The 13,202-nt window shown below is 34.5% G+C and overlaps 1 protein-coding gene across 5 annotated transcripts in view; it reads left to right on the top strand.

Moving 5' to 3' along the window:
- The window catches only part of Ac78C (adenylyl cyclase 78C), a 665,405-nt gene that overhangs the window by 563,163 nt on the left and 89,040 nt on the right, over positions 1-13,202 (top strand). For all 5 annotated transcript variants that reach the window (XM_069833500.1, XM_069833501.1, XM_069833502.1 and 2 more), the window contains exons 7-8: positions 7,548-7,697; positions 10,681-10,760. In XM_069833500.1, the coding sequence (XP_069689601.1) occupies positions 7,548-7,697; positions 10,681-10,760 (230 nt within the window). The remainder of the gene's footprint in view (positions 1-7,547; positions 7,698-10,680; positions 10,761-13,202) is intronic.

Raw genomic sequence — 13,202 nt, forward strand, 5'->3', positions numbered from 1 at the left:
CCAATGCGGCCATGATTGGAACTTCTACCCGGACTGTTCAAAATTTAAACTTTCGTCTGTCCAGGAACCTTGGAATTGTGTTTCTATCTTTTGTAGTTCGGAAGAAATAAATATTTTAAATCTGCTCCTTCTTTTTGAATAGCCCTGTATTATTAGCAGCATACAACAGACGATTAAAACCGTCTCACCAAGAGTATAATTAGGTGTAATTAATAAATAATTGAAAAAATGCCTGAATAAATGCCAGTAGTACACAGTTATGATAGAATGGAAAAAAAAAAACTTACGACTTACAAAGTTCACCTTATCCTCCAGCCACTACTTATTATTCTAGAGCAGACGTCTCCAAAAGCCTACTCGCGAGTAAGCCCCTGAACGGAACCGAAGCCAGTACGTAATGAGCGCCTCACCCATCTCCACCTGTACTGTACTCAATGTTTATGCGCAAACGAAGAGCAGTGGCGGACTGCCATTATCATTGTGTTGGTCGGAGTGTTCCACCGTTTCACAATGTCTTCTAATCATGGACGTAGTACATTCAAGGATGAATAGGAAGAGACATTTTTTTTTGTGTTAGTGGGGAGAATGTGAAATGCTTAATTTGTTCGAAAATTATTAAGGATATGTTAAATGCAACATGAGACGACAATACTCGACTCTTCACAAAGAATATCGTACAATTATAGGCATGTTGAACATGTGAAAATAATTTATTTTGGTGCTATCTGTATAATTGTTGGTTATACATAATAATCAGTATATTACAATACGTTTACACTCAGTTCCGCATGACAAACATATAGTTTTTCGTTTAATTTTAGGTGAAATGCGTAGGTCTACAAATATTTTGATAGATATAAAACAAGAAAATACAAACACAAATCACACACGTGTCCTCAGTCTTAAACAAAAAAGCTTCTTGCTAGCTATGTTCTAGCTTGGAATATTGGAAAATCAGTTAAGCCCTTTACAGTAGCATCATTTGTAAAATCGTGCATACAGGACGTTACTAAAATACTGTGTCCAGAACAAAGTCAAAGTTTAAGAAAATGAAATTGTTTCCCATTACAGTTCAGAGAAGGAATTTCAAGATTGTAAGTGTAATTGAATCTGAAATCGAAACCACAATTAACCAGTTTGTAGCCTATTCACTTGCATTGGACGAAAGCACAGATAGAAATGACAAAGCTCACCTAGCCATTTTCATCCGAGGAGTTAATGAACATTTTACTGTGTCTGAATGTCTTCTAGATGTAATTACAAAATACGACTGGAGAAGATCTTTTCCAGACACCAAAAGCACCATAGAACAGAAGAGGCTGAATTTGCAATGGCTTGTGTCAATAGCAAAAGACGGGGCTCCAGCTTTATATATGTCAAAATAATATACAAACGTATGATATTTCTTATTCTTTTGATGTTGTTATTTGTAAACATAAGCAGACCGTTGCCGCGAGCCCCCACTGATCGCTCCCATCTGTTGAGGTACGAGTCTCTTCCCCTTCTCTAGCCTTACAGCACACTGTGTTCGGCGGGCAGCATCGAGAGCACGAATGACGATAGGCTTTTTGGAGACCTCTGTTCTAGAGTCTCCTGTTTAAACATTACTTTAAAGAGGACTTTGTTGCCTCTCTTTTTAAACAGAAAACACATGTTGCGCTAAAATGACAAACGAAGTCTAAAAAAATTCACAATATAAATAAGATATAGCTAAAACTTTAACTTTTCTACTTCATACAGAAACACAGAAAGTAGTTGACATTATTTATTTAACGTCCCATTTAAACGTAAGAGGTTGTTCAGGGAGAATAATATATTGTAATGACTTTTTTTTTATTATTTAACACCATTTATAAACAGCAGACACGCGCTTTGCTGTAACCAATCACCATTATAACACTTATTTTACTTTCGATTAACCACTGGCGCGAGATATATGAAATTCTCTGCAAGACTCGTCATCAATCTAGCCACAAAAACTGAGGTCTGAGAAATCCATTTCTTCCCAAGAACAGTGCTGCTATGATTTATGTGACAGTTTTAACCTGGCCGGTGTGCTCGAGTCGTTTTTATTACAGTGGACCTTGATCAATGTGTGTTCGGAGTCCGCTCGTATGGTCAGTTGGCTATCCATCACGTTCTGCTAGTTATCCAGTCCAGCAGTTTTTCCTGTATCACAGCCACCCTCACAGGACTTGCAGGCAGTCATGCGGTCGTCATCGTCTTTATGAACGCTTCACGCGCTTCACCTCAAACAAAAACAAACGAGCGTCGTATGCAGTGCGTAATAATCTCTGCTTGAAAGGCTTGCTCAAATAGATAATTCGATATTTGTTTGTTTTCCAATACGTAAAAGAATTCCAATGTGCTAACATTTTCCTAGTCCACTGCTGTGGAGTAACGGTTAGCATTCCTGACTGTGAAACGAGAGGGCTTGGGTTCAAATTCTGATTGAGACAAGTTACCTGGTTGTGGGTTTTCCGGGTTTTCCCTTAAACCATTAAGACCAAATGGTGGGTAAGTTTTGGCGCTGGATCCTGGGTTCATTTTGCTGGTATTATTACCTCCATCTCATGCTTACTTTCTTTGAACTTTCTAAAACAAAATTAATACCATTTTCATTAACATCACATGGCCTTGAACAACTAAAAATAAATAATAATAGAAGTATAACAATACACGATTGTAACCTACCTACTTGCTCATGTAACGCTTTGAGTATATCCTTACAAGTTAAATATTTAGGCATTATTATTGGCCAACATTTAAAATGGGACAAGCATATCTCCTTCCTGTGTAATAGATTGCGTAAAACAATCCACAAATTTTCCATTCTACGCTCTTATTTACCTGTTTATGTTCTGCGTATTGTGTACTTAGCTCTGTTTCAATCAATAATTCAGTATGGTATTTTAGGTTGGGGAGAAATGGCAAAATCGACTCTCCATCCTTTAAATTTGCTCCAAAAAAGAATTGTGAAAAGTTGTCTATATAAACTTTTTGATTCCCAACAAAATTAATGTTTTGAGGAATTTGGTGTATCAAATCTAGAACAAATTTATAAACAAATATTGCTGATTTACTTCCATAAAAATCGCAATAAATTTAAATTTGATCCTCATGAATACCATACGAGACAAAACTACAGTTTGTTTCTAAATACTCCCAAATGCCACACAACTGCTGGATTAAAACACAGCAGAAATTTTGGACCCAAAATACAGTATATAATACATAATTAGAGCTTACCCTGAGCTAAGTACACTTAACACACATAGATTTAAGAAATAAATCAGATTAATTATTTAATTGTTTAAGCTAATTGAGTTAAAAATTGATACTCTAATATTCATGTACTTTTGTTTTTTTCTATTTGTATATAGATCCTATTATTACATGCTGTATGTATTTTACCATTTATTAATGTTATTGTGCTCAATGAACTCTATTCATTTTGTGATATATTTTGTATAACTGATCTGAACTGCGCCCGAGCACGAGCTTCTGCTCTTTCGGGCTGCAATGCCTAATGTAGCTCAAGTGTAAAGTATTAAATAAATAAATAAATAAAATAAACTTAGATCCTAGATAACCCATAGCAGTTGATAAAATGTCGTAAAATAATCAATTAAAAACATTTCACTGAATTTTACGAATTTAAATTTGAAACTAGTAACTGTATAATAATTAAAGTGCAGTTATCTCGAAATAATTTATATTGATAAAAAATCCATCAAATGCTGTTTCATTTAAAGTGAAGACAAGATTTCCGAACATTTAATACGAATGTTGACAATAAAGAATTTGGTGATGCAATTATTAAGAGATCTAACGAGCTACAATGATTGGGTGGGACCATCGTCCTAACCACACATTATCCCCATACAGATTGAGTAATCGTTCATCTTTGCTGATTCATGTGGACGTAAGGCGAGCAGTGGGGTGGTAGGCTTGGCCCTCCGAGACTGTTGCGCTTTTTTTTAACGCCTACAGTACCGTCAATGGCGACCTTTTGCTACACCTCCCGGTGATTTATATTGAAGAGTTATCAAAATGAGAAATGTAGTAAAGAAAGCAATGTAAAAACATGAGAAAAACATAGGGGAAAGTACTGCAAATCACGTGCAGAATATCGAACGAGTGAAGTATACAATAAAATTACCGAAATGGCGTATATTGTGCATATGAAATTTCAAGGTCACAGATTTATTCATTGCTGAAAATAATATTGAATTTCACTAATTTTTTAATACTTGCAATATTTAAACGTGTGTTAATGTCCCCCTTACAGCATATACTGTAGTCGCCTACAGGTGTTTTAAACTCACTCTATACTGTAAAATATCTGGATTGTGGTAAATACTGTACATTTAAAATTGATTACAGTGTGTGAGTACTGACTTGTTATTTTCATTGTATTTTTTTAACAATAACCATTCTTTAATTATTGATACACACACGCACGCACACACATACAGATCACAGAAAGTGTTATAGTATATGTCAAATCAGCACAAAAGTTACAATTTATAGTAAGATAAATACAACTAAATAATATAGGTAAAATATTTATTAATATGTCCAAACAACATGAATATTACATAGCATAGCCTACTAATATACGGTAATACTGAATGTGTGCCATACGTAGGTAAACCAACGTGATACGTGCCCAATTGGTAGAGGGTCACAAGAAATATAAGAGGTGATTATATAATTGAAGCGGTGAGATCAATAACCATTCAAGTCCACTTCTGGCCATTCATTTTTTGTAAATTTTAAATTAAATTTTGGATATTTCCACAAGTGTTACGACTTTAAAAGTTGGTATACTACTTTTTCTTGATCTCTAAAACAACTAGGAATATTACGTGCAAAAAATTATAATTAGGTAAGAAATAAAAAAAACAGTTTTTGCATTTTTCTTGAAACTTGTGTAAATAGACTTGAATAGTTATTGATCTCAACGTTTCAATTGATATACCATCAAGATCAAAACACCGTACATATCCAGGATGATGTCCTTTTCTTCTATATTCCTTCAGACTCTCATGAGAAGTTAGAAGTATTTTCTCGTACCGATCAAGAGCTTCTACTTTTGTACATCTAAATAAACTTATTATAAGGTTTGACCTTGCCTTCACCTGACACAGGCATTTGTTTATGTTAAGTCTTTTCCGGTGCATATTTTTTTTAAGAATGTGAAGAGCTAGAATATTATACTGTAGTGTAGGTGGTTGCTACGAAATATAGAGCCTTCAAATAGACGTTCATCCGTGAGTGTGCGGCCTCACGTGGCGGCTGGAAGCCCGTTGTTTGAGGCAGAGTCGGATATTCATATCTCCTTAAGTCAAGCTCATAGATTGCTCATGCAAATTACAACTACAGTAACCACCTACCTCTGTCATTGGAAATTATGTCTTTGTGCCGCCACACATCTCTCACGCTTTTAAGAAAATTTTTATTAACACACATTAGTTCTTTTGAAATTGCTGCAATTTCCTTTTTATATTGTCTTTTAGTTCTTCCAACGTATGCGGGTTATTCCGATACATTTTATTTTCTGTTATCCATATATAGAAATCGAATATGGTAATATATAGGAATCGCGCTGTCCCTGCAGTGGTTGAGTGGTCAGACCTCTGACCTGTCACGCAGGCGGCCCGGGTTCGAGTCCCGGTTAGGTCTAGAATTTTTCATTGAAAAATCCATAGTGACACTTGTGGCGCAGTTGGAGTTTTTCTCAGGGTTCTCCCGTTTTTCCCCATATTAGGCATTTACATCATTCCGTCGCAATTTCTCCAGTTCGTCATTATTCTATAGCATTCCCCGATCACCGCCGGCTAGCGACGCACGGAGGGGCTGTCCTAAGGACGATGGGGGTTGCCTGCTCGACGCTTGAGTACGCAGCGAACCTTAGTGTAGTCAGCCGGTGTGGGTTTGGGAATGCGCAATAGACCGAACAGGTCGCAGTGCTGGACCATAGTGCCCCCTCCTGTAAATTCAATTCAATAGGGATCGCGCTGGCCTCATACACTTATTGATGACTGTATCTCCAAAAATTTCGGCAGTTAATGCTGACGAGAGACCAACTAACTGTGTGCGTTACAGCAGCGTTTTGTTGAAAAATGCCTGTGTACATTCAATGTTAGATAAATTCTTCTAGGAATTATGTGATCATGTTATCCCTGTACATCTGCAGATTCACGATATTTAAAAAATATATAAATTCTATAATTTTGTAAGGATTCACAGCGCACTGTACACCAATTTTTTAGTCATGCATTGGCATATCGTCTACATTTCTACGAGATCGAGTTTTTCTGCACTTCAATGCCTGTTGTTCTGTGTCGCTACAGAAGCACGTAAATAAAACCATGCTTCATCCTCGAAAGAAATAAAGAAATGAGGATCAATAGAGTCATTATTAACATTATCCAACACCCAATTGCAGAAATTTACTCTACTCTCATTATCACGTGGCTGCAACTTCTGAATAAATACAGTGGCACAAGGTTATTTTTTATTATACATTAATGTCTAGATCTTACAGTGCATAATAAAATTATACTTAATATACAGCCTGCGATTTCTATTTTTGGGAAACTTAAAAAAGTAATAAAATAAACTGTATCGGAATAAACCGCATACGTCGGAAGAACTGAAAGGAATTGAACACCTGCTTCGAATAAGGGTGTAACTAACAAATCTATAATACACGTTTCAGGAGGAAAGAAAATAATTTCAGGGGCATATTTCCTTAGGAGTATACTTACCAGCAGAACCATTTGATTAATCAAGGATACAAGTTTATTCAGCTACTGGATGCATCCATTTATTGTTGTAAATGAATGTTTCAAAATTACTTTTTCCATCGAAGTCACGAATTTCATTAATTTAATGCTACACCCTTTTTCGAGCGAGGTCTTCAATTGTAAGTAGGACAATTGCAGCAATTTCAGAAGAAGATCTAATGTGTGTTAAAGCAAATTTTCTTAAAAGATGTAAGAGATGTGTAGTGGCACAAGGACATCGTTTCCAATATCTTATACGACAAAGGTATCTAGTTGGTTACTGTAATTTGCATGAGAAATCTCTGCGCTTGACTTAAGAGGCTATGAATATCCGACTCTGCGAGCTTCCAGCGTCTGCACATTCACTGATGAACGTATATTAAAAGGTTCTGTAGCATATCGCTGGAAGACTTTATCTTGTAGGCTACATGATTGCATTTAAAATACGCACTTGAATAAAATCTTGAGTGTTACCATCTTTTTCATCTATTATCATCAGCTGCATATTCAAATCGTTTTGTTACGAAGATTGATAGTCAAGCTAGCCAAATAATGGAGAAACCAGAGTGAAATCTCCTTTAAAAGAAAAACACAAGTATGTCTGCCGAGATACATATGTCCTTTTATATACAACTTATCCAGTAATCACATTTACAGAAAAATGTAACATTCTGAATTATTTAGGTACTATGAATAAACATGTTTCAAGTAATTTATTCAATGTGATTTTCTAACAGAATTTTCTCTTTCCAGTTTTGCCAGATTTTGTTGCCAAAGAAATGATCAGAGATATTGCCAGAGAGGAGGAAAAAGGTGCATTTGTTCCAAACCAGTTTCACAAGATCTACATTCATCGTTATGAGGATGTTAGCATACTGTTTGCAGACATAAAAGGATTCACAGGTTTGTGGAATTACTTGAACATAATTAGTTAATCACAATTGAAATTTTGGTCATTCAGAATCTAAGAGTTTTTTGGTCGCGCCCTGAAAAGATGTTTACAGAGATACTGAAAAACTAAAAGATTTTTAATTTCATATTACACATAATTTAACTCTTTTTTATATCTAAAGACAAATTACATAATTTCAATCGCTTCAATTTCATTAAAATATTTGATACGTCAGTGTGTAAAATCTCTTATGATTTCCGATATACAAATCGTTTGTCTTTCCGTAACCTGTTCCAACTGGATTTTACCTTTTCCTTCAACCATCATGTTTCAAAATATTTTCCGGAATCCTCTTTTTTTACATAAATGCCCGAACTGTCTTCATTCTGGAGTTTTAGCGTCAACTATAGTTATATGCAGCGCTTTTTTCAGCCGGAACGGTCCGGAACGCGTTATATTATTTTATAAGCGAACTTGAAAATTAAAATTGCCGCCACTGCCGAGTCCAAAAGTTTACATTTTCTCATTATTATCGTTGGTGCAAAAGTAACTCATGCAATCTAGTGCTGCCATCTTCTGTTATTGATCCTGAAACTATAGCTCGAAATCGCAAAATTTTCATTATGCTTAAAATCGATGAGGTCCGTTTGGAACTTATTGCAATATAAGGTACTGTATATAGGCCTAATATTTTTAAATCTACTTTTTTTTGTATAATGTGATCGAGTGATAGAGTTCCGGTAAACTTTTTTCCACAAAAAAAGGACTGGTTATATGTAATACATTATTTTTGTTATTTCAACTCCTAACAATATATATTTTTAAGAGTCATACTCTCGACCTTTAACTAATAACACTTCTATCGATATTATTGCAAATATATCCTTTAATATTGTGATATTGGTACAACGAAACATTTTTACGTACATTGCAAGTGTTCGTTCATTAAGCCGATGAAAAAATGTTTAGACAGTTTCTCATGTCGGTCTCAATCTTTCCTGAAACCAGTGTTATTTAGTCAACTGTCCAAATACAGATTTGAACCTCATAAGTGTACCAGTACCATCATGAGGCAACCAAGCCAGGAGATAATGGGGTAGGATGTTATTTCCTTTCCCCCTCCTTTGCATACATCGCTGACTAATAACATATTACACTAATCAGACTTCAGATGAATACAATGTAAACATTAAATTTAACACTGTAGAAAAGTCATATATTCGGAGGTGGCTAAGCACTAATTAAACGACAGAACGTCTTTTTTTATTTCCTTGTCACTAAACAGCTCTAGTTTCCTGCAGCAGAATTATGAGATTTCCTTATGCGGGTCTCTCAGTGTTTATTGGTAAAATCAACATCTGTGTTCAAGATATCAGATAAACACACGACAACACAAGTCATTATTCATCCAATCCCTGTGGAAAGGAGTCGTTTTCTCTCGGGTCTAGCAGTCAACGCGAGCGAGAATTTCATTTGTGATGATGATGATGATGATGATGATGATGATGATGATGATGATGATGATGATGATGACGACGTGATTGGAATAAAAGTGCCTCGGTTTACTGTACAACAAGGAGTGTACTAACTCCGCCCAATAAGTGCAAAGAAGGTTTTCAGAAAATTTTCAAGATGTCAAAGTTCATAGATGTCCTATAGGGCATATTTTCTTAGAAAACTGAGAACAAAAGTTTACACGACAAAAAGCATAGGATGACGTGTCTTGTTTCAATTCATACGAATAAAGCCCCTATGGAACGTTTTGAAATATAGCTATTTCTTTTGTTTTTATTTTTAGTTTAAAATATTAGTAGTAAATATGAATGACTGTCCAAAAAATTGTTTTGAAACTACCTTGCGGATTGCATGAAGGAAGAAGTCGGTAGCGCAGCTGAGGACTGCGAAAATGCCGGTAAGTGACAAGGAAATAATACAGTCGAAATGTATTACAAGCCAGTGCTTATCCAACGTAACCTAAGAAAATTGATATGTTAATTCTTACAGAAAGAATCGTGGAGAAATAAATGACTAACAAATTAATATTTGCATACTTGATCATTTCTCTCCTATTAGATGAAGTGCATTGATAGTCGTTAAAACGGAATGTTTTGGATCTGCCATGAAAGCTAAGCCATTTATTTACGAGGATTTGTTTTTATTGCAAATAATGCATATTAAAAACTCTCAAAGATTCGAAAATTGGGCCAGTCTTCGTCTTCAGATGAACATAATGATGAGAAAGGTCTCGTACTCGTTGGGATCGTTGCAAATAGTTAAATCCACATCACTGACACACGACTGAGGTATTACAAGCAGAAGAATACAAAATGTGAGAACATTCCAAGGAAATTATATGAAAGAAGAAACGAAAATGCAAAATAAAACATAACAGATTTATGAATTAAGATATAAGAATAAAGCATTTTTCTCTTCTATTTTAATGTTTGGTTTCTTTTACATATCATGTTATTGAAACCGAGTAACGCTTTGATACTTCACTTAAATATCGCGTCTTATTCTGAGTAGTCGGGAAGCCACGTGGATTAGCCACAAAGAACAGTATAAACTCTCACCCCTTTTTATAATATATATATATATATATATATATATATATATATATATATATATATATATATATATATATATATATACATATCAATGGAGAAATCCGAGTTATACCTTTTCTCAATATTCAATCACAGTTTTTTCTCTCGTTTAGAATAAACCATTTCTTCTTTATAACTTTCAACTCTAATGATGCACTAATATTTTATCTCAGCTTTCTAAATTTCTTGCTTCTTCGCAGCAGTAATATTTTGTCTCTGTGCACTTGTTATAATTTTGTTTTTAAAAATAATAATTCATCATTTGTATAAATGTATTTCTCATATTTCATGTAAGACGTAACAAGACTTTGAAAAGTAGTTGATAGTATTTGTTTTGTATAATTTTATACAAAAACTGCACAACTAAATTAATATGTTTTGTTGACAGCATTGGCAAGTCAGTGCAGTGCCCAGGAATTGGTCCGTGTTCTCAATGATTTGTTTGCAAGATTTGACAAACTCGCAGCTGTAAGTACAATTTACTCTTTTTAGATAATACTTTTATTCCTTTCTCCTTAATGTGGTAACACAAAGTGGAAATCTGGCTATATTTACAGTAGATTATTTTTCAAACGTATCATACAGTTAATCCTCCTCCTTCTCGCGAAAAAAAATTCTTCTCGCACATTACTGGTTCTGTACTAAGGAGGGCTCTTAAGGGGTTAGGTACAGCTTACAGCAGTAAAATTTTGGAAATATTCAACATTTTTTCCTCCATTACTGTATGTTGTACAATAATGAAAATTAGTAACTTATGCAAAATACTGTCCTTCTGCTATATGATAAAAATATTTTTACGATAAAAAAAAATATATATATATTTTTTTTTTTTTTCAAAATTAAAAATCCAAAGTGGCAGTTCACTGTGCAGTGATGAAGCGTTTTCCTCATAACTAAAAAACTATCCAACATTCTGTGATGAAATTTTTTATGTGTATTTATGCATGTCATATCTACAATATGGTGCAAAATGACTTATCTGCCTTTGATAGATTGTCTGATAAAAACTAAATTCGTTTTAAAAAATTATCAAATATCAGTATTTTCTTCTAGCACAAAATAAAAAAAATATGTATTAAAGAATGTAGTTTAAAGAGCACTATATTGTAAACATGACTTTCAGCAATAAAATAAAAGAGAGAGAACGTGAAAAAGTTAACAAGTGCATGAGTTATGAGGGAAATGCTTCATCATTGCACAATGAACTGCCACCTTTTTGAATTTTGAAAAAAGACTATTTAAATAGTTTTTTTAATCGTAAAAAATATATATATATTTTTTCATATAGCAGAAGGAGAGTGTTTTACACATACCAATTTTCATTATTGTACAAGATACAGTAATGGAGGGAAAAAATGTTGAATATTTCCAAACATTTTACTGCTGTAAGCTGTACCTAACCCCTTAAAAGCATTAAATCTAAAGCACAGGCCGCTGATAACATAAGCACAGTCTTTATCAATAAGTTGATTGATGTAGTGCTTCCCGTAATAATCCATATTTTCAATTCTTCGATTATCACGTCTGTTTTCCGCAACTCTGGAAAACAGCTTTGGTACGCCCACTTCCTAAAGCAAATTCACCTACTTCTGCCAAAGACTATAGGCCAGTCTCCATTCTTCCTGTATTATGTAAAGCCCTGGAAAGCATTATTCATAAGCAGTTGTCAGAATATATAATCGAATTTAATCTTTTAGACCCTTAACAATCAGGATTCAGAAATGGCCATAACACTTCTACTGCTTTATTGAATGTTGCTGAGGACATACGCGCAGCCATGGATAAACGACATGTTACTGTACTAGTTTTATTGGATTATAGCAAAGCCTTTTTTCTGTTAACTTTTTTTTTTATCACATTACTATTAAATGCGGTATATAGAGGAAAAATCGAGAAAATGTTCAAAAGGAGTTCACACAAGATACCCTGAATTGATTTTTATCTGGAAGCAAATTATAGTTTCATATTAACTTGTTTTGAGTTTTTCACAGTGGTGGTGACATTCCGTAATGTCATAAATTTGAATCCTTGCACCATTAAAAGATATTTCACTTGTCCACTGAAAACACAAAGGAAGATGATGCAGGACACATTTGAGTAGGCTACTTAACGTGTTCACAGGTCTAACACCATTAACTGTTTTTGTCTTGTACTTTCCTTGTCGAATGTGTTAACATAATCTCTTCTACTCTGACTAAGAGAGGTCTTCAATTCTGCCAGGCTGTGGTGTTCGTTTTTGAGTATATAGTAGTTTACACCCATTGCTAGCCAAAGTTGAACAAATCGAGTAGATTTATTTTCGATGTCAAAAAATCTTATTAATTTTAGATGATCGTTTGGGTTCGTGCGAGGATCTATTTTATTGAGTTGCTGTTTAGTCCACCTCCATATGGGTGCTGTGTTCGTACAGTTTGTAAGGAGATGTTGTAGTGTTCCAATGTGACCACACTTCTTACAGGCCGGTGATTCTGTTAAGTTGTGACTATACTTTTTTTCTTCAGTGGGGATCATGTTATTCACTACACAATATGCATTTTCTTTCCAGTCAAGTGGTATGTGTGGGGTATTGACATTTCTCCATATATTGGACCAATGTAAATTGGGAAATTTTTCCATTATATATGGAAGTTTGTATTGAGGTCTTTGTAGATATGTATATATATCCTTAGTTGTGATGTTAATATTATTTGGATGTGTCAAACCTAGATTTGTCATACGTGTGAATATTCTGGCGAAACTATGTGGAACTTTGGTTATGGTAATGTGATTATTGTTGTTGTAATGGCTCCAGAAAGCTACATCCTCTGGATCACCTTGTGCCATTGCAGTGTTGTTATGAAGTGTCGCATCATTATCGCTTGTGCTTTATTACTGACCGCAGTGAGGCGAAGACCTCCTTGCTTGTAGTCG

This window comes from Periplaneta americana, chromosome 8, assembly GCF_040183065.1.
Source record: "Periplaneta americana isolate PAMFEO1 chromosome 8, P.americana_PAMFEO1_priV1, whole genome shotgun sequence".
Lineage (NCBI taxonomy): Eukaryota > Metazoa > Arthropoda > Insecta > Blattodea > Blattidae > Periplaneta > Periplaneta americana.